Genomic DNA, 16,987 nt, shown 5'->3' on the forward strand with positions numbered 1-16,987 from the left:
AGCGACCCGAGCTGATACCCATGACGCGAAAACACTGTAGATCACTGATTGGTCTGAGCGAATCGTCACTACCAGCGTCATTGCTATATTGTAAAAAAATTGCTTTAGCTTCATGCTAGCTTGCGCTGTCTCGAGCAAACACGTTGTCATCTGTGCTCTGCTATAATTAAGTTCCCAAACTCCCTTTTAGCGTTGAAAAACATCCACAGGTTGAGAATCAGAAACACCATATTTTTTTTCCAGACTTGCAGTTTGTGGCGGCACATTAGCGACCGCATATATGCTTAAATGCAACTTAAATGAGGCTCAGGGGAGTGCGTCGACTGACGCCACCGGTGTTTGTACAGAAACTGTCATGAGAGACAGAGGTAGTGATAAACGCGATGTGTGAACGTTTGTATGATGTCACAGCAGGCAGCGCAAATATAATGACATGCCTATAATTCCTCACACTCCGAAGTGTTACTAAACTCGATGGAAAAGCTAACCAAGCCAAAGTGAGGTGGGCTGACCCGACCTGACCCAAACCAAACCATGGGGTACTATGCAATGGAAAAGCGCCATAAGATAGTATCTAGTGGACAGAGTATGACTCGCTGAGGGTGGAACCTATGGTAATGCAGGACTGTAAGTCGGCGGGACTTTGTGACCTCACATTGATAAGAAAATCAAAACGGCATGTCTAATGAGACTGCTTTGGTTCAATGTGGATTAAAAAAGAAGGAGAGAGGGTGGATTTTCTTATAGTAAGGTGGGTTATAGTAGCTTGTGCCAATATTATGTCCAAACAGCCTGTAGAATTGGATTTTGCATAATAGGTGCCCTTTAAGAAATAGCTAACATGAACTACCTTTAACCACATTTATTAATTTGTGTTCATTTCAGCATTTACTAATACATTTTTTAAATCACACATTTTTACTTGTAACATTATAAATTAACACAAGCAACTGTATTGGCATTAACAAAGCACTGGAACACGAGCAACTGTATTGGCACCAACATTAACAAAGCTTAATAAATGCTAATAAACTACATTGCTCATTGTCAGTTAATGTTAGCTAATGCATTTACTAATCTTGACAAATACAACCTTATATACAACCTACACATGTAATCAGTTTCCTTATGTATACATCAGAAAAGGTACTAGAAGCGCCATAAGATAAAGCAATAATATGCCTTGATGTATTCTACCTTAGACTTTTAGGTTGTTCCTACCTCCACATAAATGAAATTATGTCATAATCACGTTAATGTATCGAAAAAAAAATCAAAGCCATACAACAAACACAAAGGTGCTGATGTTCTTCAAAATGCAAAACATCACATGCAGCGTTTTGTTTAACCAGAAACGAGTTAAGCATTAACTCATACTGTGACATGAGAGGATGTTAGAAACAAACTCAAAATTACAAAACCTTATTCAGTAGCATTTAATTGTTAACTTTGTTTGTCTTTGAGCTTGTCACGAGGCTGACACTTCAACACACGCTAACTGCATCCCCCCCAGAGAGACGAGCATTGAGGCTCTCTGATCTGAGAAACGGGATCAGCGCGTCTGTCAAGGGCCATGGAAGAATAAACAACACGAGCAAACTGGTTTTGAAGGATGTTGGGGGGTGGGGGGGGGTGCGTGAAGGCTGTTATGTTGTCAGAGGAAATGGAATGTGCCGATCTACACGCGTTTCCTCCTGTGTGTTAGGATGACAACAAAATTTCACCCTTGTCTGGAAAGAGTCGCGTTGTTCATTTTAACACACAGATGGGCATAAACGTTTGAGAGGAACACAGCCCCCTTTCATGCTTTTTTTAAGATGAGAGACTCTTGAATAATAATTAAGGTCAGGCTGCATGGAAAATGTTGAAAGATGGAAAACTGTAAAAAATCACTTGCGGATATCCAAAAATGGGTAAAGAGGCAGGACATGGGTGAAGCTGAGGTGCTTAATATAATTTAAACGGATGAGTTACAAAAAAAATCAACCCCTCATTTTCAATATTAAAATATGTTATTACATTAACTAAGAATTGTTAATACATCCCTCTATCATCTGTGTGCGTGCACGTAAGCGCTGGAGCGCGCTGCGACGCTTCGATAGCATTTAGCTTAGCCCCATTCATTCAATGGTACCATTTAGAGATAAAGTTAGAAGTGACCAAACACATCAACGTTTTTCCTATTTAAGACGAGTAGTTATACGAGCAAGTTTGGTGGTACAAAATAAAACATATCGCTTTTCTAAGCGGATTTAAAAGAGGAACTATATTTTATGGCGTAATAGCACTTTTGGGAGTACTTCGACTCGGTGCAGTAACACCCTCCCTCTCCCATTATGAGAGTGAGAAGGGGAGCGGACTTTTCAGGCGAGTCGAAGTACTCCCAAAAGTGCTACATCATGTTCACACTGATGGGCAACTTCTCTTCCTATTTCCGGTGTGGCGCTCGAGTCTGTCCCAAAACACGACTCCGGTGCGCCCTCTTGCACTCGCATCAAGGGTCCCTAAGGTCTGCACTACATGATGTCATCAAAGAAGGGACTCTGAGGAGGTCCACAAGTCCGGGAGTGTGCCATTTGGGACAGGGCCCATGTTGCACTTTTACAGTTTTTTGCATATGGGTCCAGGCCTGACTTGCTATGCTACTGTCGCCAACTACTGGCCTGGCGCATATAGTACAGCATTTTTAGTCGTTTTGTGGATATGTGAACAGGGATAATTTTGACAGTGTTGTGGTGTGTATGCAAAATATTTCGAAAATGCAAAGGAAATCTTTTTCAGTTTTAGCACAATTATTGTTGTGTAAACTTCCCTTTAAATGGCAGGTGTCAAAGTAAAACTTTGTCCTGTAAAGGTAAGCAAGTGCATCAACCATTAACTGGCATTGCAATTATTACTAAAATTCCTAGGATCTTGTCAGTGATTATTCAAACGTATTCACCTTTTGACATCAAAAAGCCACGACTCTGCTGGATCGGTTAAAATGCTGTCTTGCTATTTTTCCTGAGACACTTTCCATTTGGTAGATGACACGTAAATGTATTTAATCATTAGACAGGCCTCAAAACCAAAGCTTATAATTTAACAGCCTCTATTAATTTTCTGACACACTTGAAACGTCTCTGAAAAAATGCCCATCTGCTAAACCTGCTTCACACCACCTCACTCTCCACATTAACCCTTGTCTCTGACAGCTAGTTATTAGCTCATTTTCTACAAACCGACAGTCATTTAAAACTTTCTTTTTTCATTAGCTTCTACCCTGTGTTTCTAATGGGCCCTGTGGCAGATAAGAGCACAATTCTGGGTAACAAACACAGCAGGACAGGATATGGCAGCACGGGGCCAGGGGCCCTTATAAGGTTTCGGGGATGTTAAGAGAAATCTCATATGAAATGCAACGGAAGGCGGTCTGCCCATAACAGGAAACTGTCCCTGATAATAGTTATTTGTGCAGTGATGGTCCACAACAAAATGGAAGAGCCTGGTCGATGGTTGGGGTGTTAGGGCTTAGAGTGCACTCATCTCAAATAAAGACTCAGAGAGCCGGGCCTACTAATAGTATCAGGAAGGGGTGAATAAGGATAGCAGCACTGAAAGCAGAGCGGAAGGGAATGAACTGTCACTGAGCCGCTCCATCAATAGCGCTGTGTTGCGGGGGCTCTACAAAAGGGCCATAAGGGAAATGTGTGAAAGAATTGTCAATACCTTCTCTCTCTTTCTGCCCGATGTGGAAACAAAATCTATAATGCTATCTTAGAAGTACAACTATTTCTTGGGGGTCTAAAAAAAGTATTGGTGGTGCCCTGTGAGAAAAAGGATTAAATTGTCACTTTGACATGGAAGGTGAAGTCAGTCTGTGGTCAAAAGCAGGGTCAATGCCCTTAAACCACAGACATGGTTGGAAATGCTCACCCGCTGGGCTTATAGCTTATGACTCACTCTAAAAAGACTAGACAGCATTATTGCTGTAGTGAGAGAGAGAGAGAGAGAGAGAGAGAGAGAGAGAGAGAGAGAGAGAGAGAGAGAGAGAGAGAGAAGAGAGAGAATTTAAGACTAGAGGATATTTTTAGTTCATGCTCGAAAAATCAGATACATCCTATCCAAAAAGCCTGAAGTTGACATGTCTCCGGCATAACAGATAGCAATACTATTCCTAGTGGCATCCTAATTAATATTCCTTTAAAGCCTTTGAAAAACCACTTGAAGTATGAAATTCTCAGATAGAGGTTTGAGCTAAGGACAGGAAGAAAAATTAAAGCATTGCAGTGTTGTTTCCAACATGTGTGTGTAGCCATATTGCTGCTATTTCTCTTTGAATAACTAGCCGTGACCACCTAAACCGAGACCAAGACAAGACCAGAGGGTGTCAAGACTGAGTATTGAGATCAAGAGCGGTCTTGAGTACTACAGCACAACAACTGGGATCCAAAATCAGAGTCATCTTAAATCTTTTTTATTCTTTGGTATGTTTTATTTTTGCCCTGTGATTGACTGGTTAACTATCCAGGGTGTACCTTGCCTGTGGCCATATTCCAGGCTTCATCCATACACGACTATGTACATTCTCTCAAAAAAGATAAAAAAGTTGTCATTGGGATGGGACCTTTCAAAAAGTAATATGTAACATTTTGGTACAGATATGTACCTTTAAGGTACCAGTATGTACGGTACCAATGTGTAACTTGGTAATACCTGTAAAATTGCCAGACAAGCTTCTGTGTGAATGCAAACACGTACTGTAAATCTTCTGGAATTGTTGCCGGAAAGAGGACCTAATAAGATACACGGCAAACCCTCTGTGTGAACAAGAAGCCGAAACAATGCCGTAATGGGCGTGTCCTAGTGAGGACGTGCATGTCATCACAGCTCTTTAAAACGAGAGATTTACATGCAGATCAACATTCACGACAAGAAACGTCGCAAACTAGACTAAAGCAGTTATCAGGAAATGATAAATGAGACGCATAAGCAATGCTAGGCGTGCCGTAGTGAGGACCCACGTGTCATCACAACAAAAGTTATGGTTCAACTCTTTAAAATGAGGGATTTACATGGAGATCAACATTCACGATGAGAATGTCAGCAAACTGGACTGACGCAGATATAAGGTAGATTAGCTCACTTACCACGCTGAAGCGGAGATCATTCAGCAGCATAAAAGAATATTGCGTCACGTGCTCGTTGAGCTTATAATAAACAAAAATGCCCGCGTGTCATCCCAACAAGATATATCATTTAGCTCCTCAAAATGGGGGTTTTAAATGTATATTAACAATCACGATGAGAAATGTCTGAAAACTGGATTAAAGCAGAGATCAGGGAGCTCGTCAAATATCCACTCTGAAGTGGAGATCATTCACCAGCATAGAACGGTGCATCACGCGCTCCTTTATAGTCTTATCATAAACAAAAATGCATGCGAGAGGTTTCTGGAGAGATAAATAATAAATCATATGCAAACTTCCGACGCTGCGTAGAAGAAAGTGCAGGCTTTAAACAAGTCACGTGTCTTTCAGGACCTTGCAGATTCCGGAAAATCATTGGCAGTGTAAATGAACAAAAAATCAAACGATCCCGGAAAAATCCAGGGTGCATTTTCCGTGTATTTTCCCGAATGTCTGTGTGAAAAAGGCTTTTGGGGTACCAATTTTATTTTTTAGCGCGATGCTAATAGTCTAATCAGATTCAATGGATTATGCTAAGCTATGCTAAAATTGGTACAGCCAGACCCAAAGATCAGCTGAATGGATTCTAAAACTGTAAAAATCAAATGTTTAACTCTAGGGGAGCTTCAAAATGAGCATATATTTCAAATAAGTGCAGTGTCCCTTTAACAGTTACAGCTTATGAATGTCTATACCAAAAATGATATTTGTAACATAACCATCATAACCAGTATGTAAATCCAGTCATACTATACTATACATGTCTTTATAGACCTGGCTCAAAATGCCTAATTTGACACAACATGTTTTGGGGAACTTTGCTCCTCCTCTCTGTCCATTAAAGGGATAGTTCACCCAAAAATAACAATTCTGTTATCATTAACTCATCCTCATGTTGTTTTAAACCTGTATGAGTATTTTTATTCTGTTGAACACAAAAGAAGGTATTTTGATAAATGATGGTCCGCACACAGTAGACTGTACCTATAGTATTTGTTATTCCTACTATGGAAGTCAATGTGCTATGTGCTTACCATCAATTATCAAAATATCTTCTTTTGTGTTCAACAGAATTAAGAAATTCATACAAGTTTAAAACAACATGAGGATGAGTAAATGAAGACAGAATTTTCGTTTTTGGGTGTACTGTCCCTTTAAGGGCTCCTATGCCTATAAAAGGTTGAAGACCTTTGATTTACAGATTTAAAGTAAAGTGGATTTTACTGTCCTGGATTTTCATTTCTTTCAATTTAATTTTGGACTCCACCGTATATATTACACTATTTGCACTTCATGCAGTAATCCAGAATAATAAAAACAGATTTTTTATAATAACAACAACTAAAAGAGTTTTTAAGCTAAAAACACAATACCTGCAAGACAATAACATAGTTTAGTGTGTTGATCTGCATGCTGGTAAAGATCACACACAAATGCAATATCAAAACTCATAACATTATAAAAAAAAGATTAGTTATCTTGGACATATTTTATATAAAGCCCACATCTTTGTCTAAGCCTAAAGGCCTTATTGGATATATTGAATGTAAGTCTGTCACATGGTCATTGCTACGTATACAGAAAGTCATTTTCTCCTGTTTTTTTTTTTTCGTTTTCCTACTCTCATCTTATTCCACTTTCTTCATTTCCTTTGTTTACGCTTGACTTGTTTTCCCTGGTGCTCTTATTTGATTACAGTGTGCTTGTTTGCAAATATTCCTGTCTCTGTGCATTTCAGTATAAAGTGGGGAATTCCGATGGATATTGTGCATTGTATCTTTTGTTTTCCTCACATCCCTCTTATCCATTTCTTTACATTTCTCTAAGCCATGTGCACATTCACTGACAGTACCTAACACCTAAATAAATCTCCTGACGTGTGTCTTGTGTCTGAACCTGTATATACAGTATAATGTTTACCTATGTGTGTGCGCTCAAGCATCAGGATTCTTAAAGGGTACCTTATTCTCCATCTGCCTTTCAAATAGATTATCTCTCTCTCTCTCCGTCACACACATATGCAGCGCATCTATACATATTAAACACGCGGTCAGACATAACCACCAATGGGTGTATTACAGAGACACGAGGCCAATCCATTTCATAGGAGGATAATTGGATCTGTCTTGGCCGAATAATTATAAACTAAATCATTCTAACATCAAACCTCCCACACACAGTCAAGTGCATAATTTGTGTGTGTATATGCGCTCCTATGTCTGACATATGGCATGTTATGGTAGCACGAGAACATCTATGTCATGTATTGTCAATATTTTGTGTGTGCAGGAATTTCATTTCAGCTCTCTTGATTATGAGTGGCTGCACGATGCCGAAAGGAATTGAGTCACTTGACTGTCCGAGCCTCATGACGGATATGAACCTGTGTGTGTGGGAAAAAGGAAGGATTATGAGCTTTACTTCTTGACAGAAGAAAAACAGCAGAGGAAAAACATAGCAGAGCTGCTGTTTGAGGCGTCTGCATATCCAAATCCTGTCAGATATCTACATAATCTTTAAAAAAATAAACAATCAGTTTTGTTCCATAAGCAACCAATAATATTTCCACACTTGTATCCACAGAACTGTTCCTGATCCATGACAATTGCTACGAACCCTTTTAGCACTTTTATTTTTAAGATTATATATAGGTTGTTCATGTTCAAGACTGTAAGTGCCTCCAAGCAAAAATAAAACCTAACTTGTTTTGAAAAGCCAACCACTCAAAATTACTTATAACAAATATCAACCCACACATCACTATTTTCAGCTTAAATGTGTACTATTGGACTATTTGAAATACCTGTCAAACCCTTAGGGTCTCGAGTATTGTGAACAACACAAACAGCTGTAACATTATAAGCCTCAGAGCAAAGGTCTAAGTTTTTATGAGGGTTCTGAACCAATCGGCGACAGGAGGGCAGGATCTGCTGGTCGGGGCGGAGTTTTCTTGACTATTTAAAGTGAGGCGGTGCGAAGTGTAAAAGATCCAGTGTACCTTGGAGGAAACATAGAGGGGAGGTGCCAGAAGGGTAAAGCGTTTGTTTGGAGACCTTGCTGGATACACAAGGCGCAAGCACCGATGGAGTGAAAGGACCATTAGCTGTAGTCCTGGGGAAATACGCAGGTATCCATCATATATTTATTCGTTGGAGGTACACGTCTCTAGTCGCGTCATGTACTTCGCTATCTCTCTCGTAATCTGTTTACTTTAACGGTGGGATGTGCGCTATGTTGTTAAGCTGTTAAACATTGACTCGCCCTTCGCTTCTTTGTGCTGCGAGTTGTTTACGCATCCAGGTGCGCAGTTAATGTTTATTTTATGGTGAGTCTTATGGAAGTGTCTCAAAACCAAGCGAGCTGTCTGCATAACCAGAATTGTTTTGGATGCATGCATGATTCCCTAAAATGCTGTCTACGTAGCCAACTCGCTTGGTTTCTCCCAAGCCTCGCTTGTACTCATACAACTCTGTTCGCATTTCAGAAGCAGTATTCCATGTCTCTCCTTTGCCCTGTTATTGATGGGAAACCAACTGGACCGGATCACCCACCTGAACTACAGCGAGCTACCCACCGGGGATCCATCTGGAATCGAGAAGGACGAGTTGCGTGTTGGCGTGGCGTATTTCTTTTCCGATGAGGAGGAAGAATTGGACGATAGATCCCAGTCGGATAGCTTTAAAGACAACAACAGTCCGAGCAAAGACGGTCCGGTTGCGCTCAATGAAATCGAGTACTCGGCGTTCTGCTGTCAGGAATGTATATACTCCAAACTGCGAGAAAACGAGGACCTGAATGTTTATTCGGTGAAAACTTTGTTAACCATGTGCAAACCCGGAGACCTACTGGAGTTAGTGGCCAACGCGCAACCACCGCACTGGGCGATATTTGATGGGGAGGACCAGGTTATACACCTATACAAAGGGGAGATCCGCAAAGACAGCTTGTTTGAGATCAGCTGTGGTCGGCAGGGCAGGATAGTAAACAATCGCTACCGGTACCGGCCGCTGCCCGCCGATTTGGTGATGCAGAACGCGAGCGGGCACCTGGGTCTCAGCAGCGGCGAGATTTCCTGGACGAACTCGGAAAGTTTCGCCGCCTGGTGCCGTTTTGGCAAACGGGAGTTTAAAGCGGGCGGGGAGGTGCACTCGGTCGACCAGCGGTACTTTTTGAAGGTGCACCTGTCCGAGAGCACCGCGCACACGCTCATGTTCCGCAGCTTGGAGGAGATGATACGGGAAAGACGGCGCGTGGACGCCAGTGGGATTCTGTCGCTGGTAAACGGGAAGGAATGATCGGGACTCTGCATGCCTTATACATGGGCAGCATACCTTTATTGCAAGACTTTCGGAGGGCTGTGCGCATTCGCGTGGTACATTTTGGCAAAGACAACGCCCCGTCTGGTTATGGTGTGCGCGCCGACGGCCAGCCCTAAAGTCATTTACCTTTAAAAAGGAAAAAGCTAAAAATATAAATAAGGTGAGCCCTCATCACATGAACGAATGCCGTCCCGTAAATTCGCACCCGAGCCCTAAAGACCCTGGTGCGCGCTGCAGCAGATGGTGCGTAAGGAGCCAGGATGCATTAAAATGTATTTTACTGAACTCCGGAGCTTTAATAATAAACGCGTTATTGCGCATCTGTCCAGCTGCATTAGTTGCATCCAGACACTCTCTCCAAACCTCTCCAGGCGGCAACACACGACGAGCCTTTGTTTTCATTCTGTTACAAACAAACATTCTTTTGTTTTCGGAGTCCATATTTTTGTATTTCAGTTAGTACGTTGAGAAAACTGTTTTTATTTAAATAAACGTAGATTGCCCTATGAAAATGGTTTTGGTTTTCGTATTGTTTTCCCTGCGTAAAATACCGTCAGCCAGCATGTGCCACATAAGCCAGCCTCACGCGAGTGCCTAACTGATGCATTATAATTCATTTATCAACTCACTGTGTTGTCCACAGCTTTGACCATTTCTATTTTGAATTAAGGCTATTTATTTACGCCAGCAGGGAGGTCATTTGTTAACATTGGCGCATTAGTATGTATGCCTTATGGCCAGTTGTTGATGCATGGAGACAAGGGGCTTTTGTTCCTGGCCATTGTTGATGATCATTGGTGCGTTTCTAACTTACAATCTTAGGAGAGATTTGGGGTAAAAGTCATGACAATTTAAGCTGCAGTGTCTAAAGCGTTTCATTTTTTATATGTACATTACACATATCCAATTTATAATTGCACTGCTTGTGAAAGCCATACATCTAATTTAACTGCAGTCTACTTTTTTGGCTGCAAGGTTTGCATTAAGTAATGCGAGTGCTGTAGCTCCAGCACCAGTAAATATGGTCATGCTCTGTTTGTTTGCCTATTAGGGGCTGTAGACTGCAGCTGGGATCAGTTATGCCTTATGTTCAATGGGGCTTGATTGGCCCGCAGGTCCGTGTGGCTGGACCCTTTACAGGGCTCCTGCTTGCCAACACTAACAAGTAATTCGGAAAATCACTTTGCACCTGAAGCAAGGCTCTCCATGTTAACAGGTTTATCTTGGTGCTTTATTAGAGCTGGAGGTTGAAGGTGTATTGTAAAGCACAATGTAACAATATCAGCTTTGTGTTAACTATATATGGCTATACTCATTGAACCCTCCATTTTTAAAATACTGCACAAACTTTTTAGATCCTGCAGAGAGAACTTAAGTATTTGGTGCCGTCTTCATTTCTTTCTGTTCATTTCACCTTTATCATATCATTCTTTGTAACTGTAACTTGCTGCCTTAAATGTTTGTTTGATCAAATTGGCTGTGCAAGTCATTTCAGCTATTTTAAATTTTGATGATTTGCAAAAACTTCAAAATATTGCTTATTACATAAATGTGATCAATGACTTATTGATCACATCCTTTTTTTACAATGTTGTGTTTATGTGTACAAAAACAATCCTTTGGGGGGAAATTTGCCAAAGTGGTGCTGTGAGGACATTTGGGATGTACTCGTTTGTAAAAACATTATATGAATAAATGTTTTTATTTTACTTTAACAATGCAGTTTTCTGTTTAGGCGTAGCCTATGGAAAGTATAATCAGATGCATATTAAAGGATTAGTCCATTTTCTTAAAAATAAATCCAGATAATTTACTCACCACCATGTCATCCAAAATTTTGATCTCTTTCTTTGTTCAGTCAAGAAGAAATTATGTTTTTGAGGAAAACATTCCAGGATTTTTCTCATTTTAATGGACTTTAATGGACCCCAACACTTAACAGTTTTAACGCAGTTTAAAATTGCAGTTTCAAAGGACTCTAAACGATCTCAAATGAGGCATAAGGGTCTTATCTAGCGAAAAGATTGTCATTTTTGACAATAAAAATAAAAATATGCACTTTTATACCACAACTTCTCGTCTATCTCCAGTCATGTGACGCGCCAGCGCGACCTCACGTAATTGCGTAATGACGTAGAAAGGTCACGTGTTACAAATATGAAACGCACATTTGCGGACCATTTTAAACAATAAACTGACACAAAGACATTAATTAGTATCATTCGATGTACAACAACGTCGGAACGGTCCTCTTTCTCAACACTTGTAAACACTGGGGCGTAGTTTCGCATACGCCATCCGTGACCTCTTGACGTGATGACTTATTGCGTGGTCGCGATGGCGCAAAACAAAGGAGATAGACGAGGGGTTGTGGTTTAAAGGTGCATATTTTTTATTTTTCTTGCCAAAATGACAATTGTTTTGGTGGTAGATAAACCCTTATGCCTCATTTGAGATCGTTTAGAGTCCTTTGAAACTCCGTTGAAACTGCAATTTTAAACTGCATTAAAACTGTTACGTGTTGGTGTCCATTAAAGTCCATTAAAATGATACAAATCCTGGAATGTTTTCCTCAAAAAACTTAATTTCTTCTCGACTGAACAAAGAAAGACATCAACATTTTGGATGACATGGTGGTGAGTAAATTATCTGGATTTTTTTAAGAAAATAAACTAATCCTTTAAACTATTTAAGTACATGTTCCCATTTAGATTTAAGTAAACATGTATGTTCATTCATTCATTTTTAGATCTTAAATCACGGGTCTTCATCATACACAACATGTGTCAGGTGTGCCAGTCTGAGCCGTTAATATGAAAAGCGGTTGAAAGAAAACAAGTGCAACAGGTTTCTGGGAAATATTGCACACCAACTGTCAGATGAGTTCTGTTGAAGTAACATGTTTGGCCTTGTTAGTGTGTGCTTCGCTTTGACACACACTAATGAATCACACAGTTTCATTGTCTTGGTTGGTAACAGTTATTGCCGTTGATTCTCCAGTCCATCTCCACAACATTTAGCAAAACCTGATTCTTGTGACATTTTCCACAGAGTTGTGATTACACGTTTGTATTGCTGAAATGAAGGTGTTTGCTTATTTACCACTAACAAAAAGTACAACGGCACTACTATGGGATTTAGACAGCATGTATCTATCACCTGCACCGATTCGTTTTACAAAGAAATTTAGGATAGTAGGGCAGCAGGCTATATGTGGAGAATGAGGACAAAGAGGAAACCTCAGTGGGAGAAGATGTTGCCAACATAAGCCGAGCAGAGTATCTTTAGCCTGAACAAAGTCTGTCTCTCACTGATATGCCAAATGTGTGCCTCCCCATGTCTCTATGGGTTTCAGTCACACTTCATAACCTGTTACGGGGGTAACCTAAGCCAGTCATTTAGATTGTGCCTACTGAATATTGTTTTACTCAAAACCCTGGGGAGTAAATGAATGGATATCCAACCTCTTTAACTGAGAGCTGGTTGTTTTTTGTTGATTAAACCACTAAGAATAACACATTTGCTTCTGCTGTGGGAGAATTATGCATAGCATCTGTGCTCCACAGAAATCCTGCCTCCCTTTCAGCTTCAGTCGGATCCTCATTTAAACCAGCAGGTTAGCTGCTATTGTGGCCCGAGGAAGAGAGGAGAAATTTAGCAGATGAGGCTCCTTTGTGCTTATTTTTCATTTTGCCAATCACGTTTCACAGCAGTGTAAAAGATTTTACATGATCCGCTTGTTGTGGAAAGCGAGGTGCGTATATGTAACCCTGTCTGTGAAATTCACGCTAAAGTCTCATAATATAAATATGTGATTAGGATCATTATAGTTCAATTTCAATCCTTGACATGACCTTACTCTTAAAGGAATAGTCCATTATCTTAAAAGAAAAATCCAGATAATTTACTCACCACCATGTCATCCAAAATGTTGATGTCTTTCTTTGTTCAGTCCAGAAGAAATTATGTTTTTTGAGGAAAATATTGCAGGATTTTTCTCATTTTAATAGACTTTAATGGACACCAACACTTAACACGTAACAGTTTTTTTCAACAGAGTTTCAAAGGACTATAAACGATCCCAAACGAGGCATAAGGGTCTTATAAAGCGAAACGATTGTCATTTTTGACAATAAAAATAACAAATATACACTTTTACGTGTTGAGTTAAGTGTTGGTGTCCATTAAAGTCTATTAAAATGAGAAAAATCCTGCAATATTTTCCTCAAAAAACATAATTTATTCTCGACTGAACAAAGAAAGACATCAACATTTTGGATGACATGGTGCTGAGTAAATTGTCTGGATTTTTCTTTTGAGAAAATTGAATATTCCTTTAAGATATTCTTACAGAATATTCTTTGCATTATCTAAGATGATTTTATGTAAAATGATTTCCGCTTGAATTTCACAGATAGGTCACAAATATCACTTGCTGTATAAAATATGGGTATTAGACAGTTCATTTTAATAACAAGTCATTTATATTACAATTATCATTATATTCTAGCTTTCGCATACCTTGAAGTACTAAAACATGTATGTGCATGTGAATATTTGAATGATTCATTGTTACCATCTGACATCATTACTGTACCAATGTTCTGCCATTACCTTCTTGTAAGGAGCATCTGTATGTAGAAGACATAATCATGATCATCTGTTAGTTTTATAGCATATTCAGAATGATTCAGTACGGGTAAAAGACTGAAAATGAGTGATATGGTCGGGTGCACATTGTGCAGGGTATCCAAAAATAGTAGTATGACTCTGGGTCATATGTGACCCTGCTTGTGAAAACCCGGTTAAAGTCATTTATATTGTGATTTATGGTTTTCTACATAAAAGCTTCCTACATAATGTAAAAATATAACTGAGTATGGCCATTGAAATCCATGTGAAATAAACTTGGATGCTCCTAATTCCCAAATTAGATTAAAGGGACATTACAGTTTTGTTGAAAATATGCTTTTTTCCAGCTCCCCTAGAGTTAAACAGTTGATTTTTACCGCTTTGGAATGTATTTAGCTGATCTCCGGGTCTGGCGCTAGCACTTTTAGCATAGCTTAGCACAATCCATTGAATCTGATTAGACCATTAGCATTATGATAAAAAAAAATAACCAAAGAGTTTCGATATTTTTCCTATTTAAAACTTGACTCTTCTGTAGTTACATTGTGTACTAAGACTGACAGAAAATTAAAGGTTACGATTTTCTAGGCAGATATGGCGAACTATACTCTCAAACTGGCGTAATAATCAAGGACTTTGCTGATGTAACATGGCTGCAGCACTGCCCGAAATTAGTCCCCTGCTATTGAAAGTAACCAAGGGGAATATTTTCAGGCAGTGCGTAATATCACTACGCCTGCTGCAACTATGGTACATCAGCAAAGTACTTGATTATTACGCCAGAATGAGAGTATAGTTCCTAGCCATATCAGGCTTGAAAATTTCAGCTTTTACTTTTCTGTCTGTCTTAGTACACAATGTAACTACAGAAGAGTCAAGTTTTAAATAGGAAAAATATCGAAACTCTTTAGTTATTTTTTTAGCGCTATGCTAATGGTCTTATCAGTTCAATGGATTGTGCTAAGCTATGCTAAAAGTGCTAGCGCCAGAACCGGAGATCAGCTGAATGGATTCCAAAACAGTAAAAATCAAATGTTTTCAAAAAAAGTGGAATGTCCCTTTAAGTCACTTTAACCTGGATTTTACAGACAGGGTCACATAAAATGCAGAATTCAGCACTCTGCACATCATAGTTTTGCATTAGCGACCGGTGTCTGGTGAAAATTCAAGTACCAAAACCATCTACAATGACTCAACAAAATCACTATGTAGCATTTGAGGCAAGTGGCCAGCTTAGACTTGCATTTCGAATGCATGAAGCGTTATTTTGTCCTATCGATCGTGGCGTCAAAGGGTGCATGCACACCTGTTTTGAATGAATAGAAACGGCGGCACCGGCCGCTGTGAGCTAGACGCACTTTGGAGATGTTGTGGCACCTGTGGAACAATAAGCTAGACTGTTTACACAGCCCATGACAGCCTCATTATGTTAATGCTTTGTGTTCTTAAGGTTCTCGTCTGATCCCCGCCCGCACTCTGCAGGTCTCCCCTGTTAGCAGTAGACCTACTTCTATATTTGCTTCAGCACGACTAGGGTAATACAGGTCCACGCCAAGGTTCTCTGTACCCAATTACTGAAGCTTTTGCTCTTCTTGCAGTCTCCTTAACCATGTGGTGAACATGGGCAGGGATGGCAGGGGAAAAACAACCTGCCTCATGAAAAATGACTGGTCTCCTTAGAAAAATGGAGCCATCTTTTACAAATCTCTCTTAAGGTTTGGATCAGAGGAGGCCTGTTCTTTGTGATGTGAGTTCAGACCGCTCTGTGTAGTTGCAGGGGAAAAAGTGAGATTGAGGGGGAGACAGATATCACAGGTACTGGTGAGGTTTGGGAATGATGGAGAAAAGGTTTCTATGTAGCAGAAAGTGGAGAATTCTGGGAAGCAGAACTAAATGTTGTATCTTCTAGGCTGTTATATTTTCCAGTACACTTACTGTGGTTGGCTAGCCTGGCTAACACCAGACCAGTCTCATAGAGAATGAGAGATGGTCTGGGAACCACATGTTAATTTTCTCGTATTTGAGGCGTGGTTTACGAATGCCCAGAGCCGTTTATTGGGACGCTACGAATGTCTATCAAATGCATGTGTACGTAGCTCATAGCAAATCTGTGTGTCGCATAGACGTCGTCATCATCTTGCTGCCTCCTCCCCCTTCTGTGATTGGTTCCCTATGCCGTTTATTGGATGCTACGAATGTCTATCAAATGCATCTGTACGTAGCTTATAGCCAATCGGTGTGGGAACAAGTAATGTGTCATGATGTACAATCGTCTAGCTATCAAATAACCAACTATTATCCTCCACTCTGTAGTTATTAGAAATTTTAATAGCCTAAATAACAATAGGACCATCTCAGAAGAGTCTTTCAATTTATCTCTGTTAAAGCACTTACCCTTCAATCATACAAATTACATACAAAGACAGGCATCTTTAGATGCTGCTTCATGTCTTGAATGGTTTTCCTGCAATAAACACCGTTTTATGGATGCTGATGGTTCCTGTAAGACATTGAAATGTTAAAAATAATAGTAGTCCGACATTTTGAAGCATGTCTCGAGACTCCTGCATTCATTTCTATTATGTTGCATAACGTAATTGTTTTTGAATGCAAGAATGCCAATGTAAAACGCACCTTAAGAAACTTGTTCAATCTGGGTCAGGTGCATCTAAAACCAGCAAGCACTTTCTTGACTGACTAGTGATTAAGGCATGCCATCAACTAGTCGATTTTGCATAACCACACTAATAACTCAATTTAGTCTCCTGGGCTACGAAAGAGCAATATCCGAGCATTTACATTTTTCTGTTATGTCAACATATTAAGCATCACCTCCACTAATTTTATACAGATTTAATTGTTGTTGTC

General features: G+C 39.9%; 1 protein-coding gene across 2 annotated transcripts; it reads left to right on the forward strand.

The window, feature by feature from the left end:
• Positions 1–8,136: 8,136 nt before the first annotated feature.
• On the forward strand, positions 8,137–9,999 carry lratd1 (LRAT domain containing 1). Of its 2 annotated transcripts, none has more exons than XM_055186801.2 (2): positions 8,137–8,295; positions 8,653–9,999. In XM_055186801.2, exon 2 carries the CDS (start codon positions 8,690–8,692, stop codon positions 9,461–9,463), a length of 774 nt encoding a protein of 257 aa, XP_055042776.1. In that variant the 5' UTR covers positions 8,137–8,295; positions 8,653–8,689; the 3' UTR covers positions 9,464–9,999. The 2 variants fall into 2 exon arrangements, with proteins under 2 accessions (XP_055042776.1, XP_055042778.1); XM_055186803.2 differs by lacking the exon at positions 8,137–8,295 and adding an exon at positions 8,324–8,468.
• Positions 10,000–16,987: the final 6,988 nt, after the last annotated feature.

The sequence above is a fragment of the Misgurnus anguillicaudatus genome, chromosome 18, assembly GCF_027580225.2.
Source record: "Misgurnus anguillicaudatus chromosome 18, ASM2758022v2, whole genome shotgun sequence".
Lineage (NCBI taxonomy): Eukaryota > Metazoa > Chordata > Actinopteri > Cypriniformes > Cobitidae > Misgurnus > Misgurnus anguillicaudatus.

Bases quoted from the DNA above. Each gene is read 5' to 3' on its own strand.
- lratd1 (XM_055186801.2), top strand. From the start codon at position 8,690: ATGGGAAACCAACTGGACCGGATCACCCACCTGAACTACAGCGAGCTA.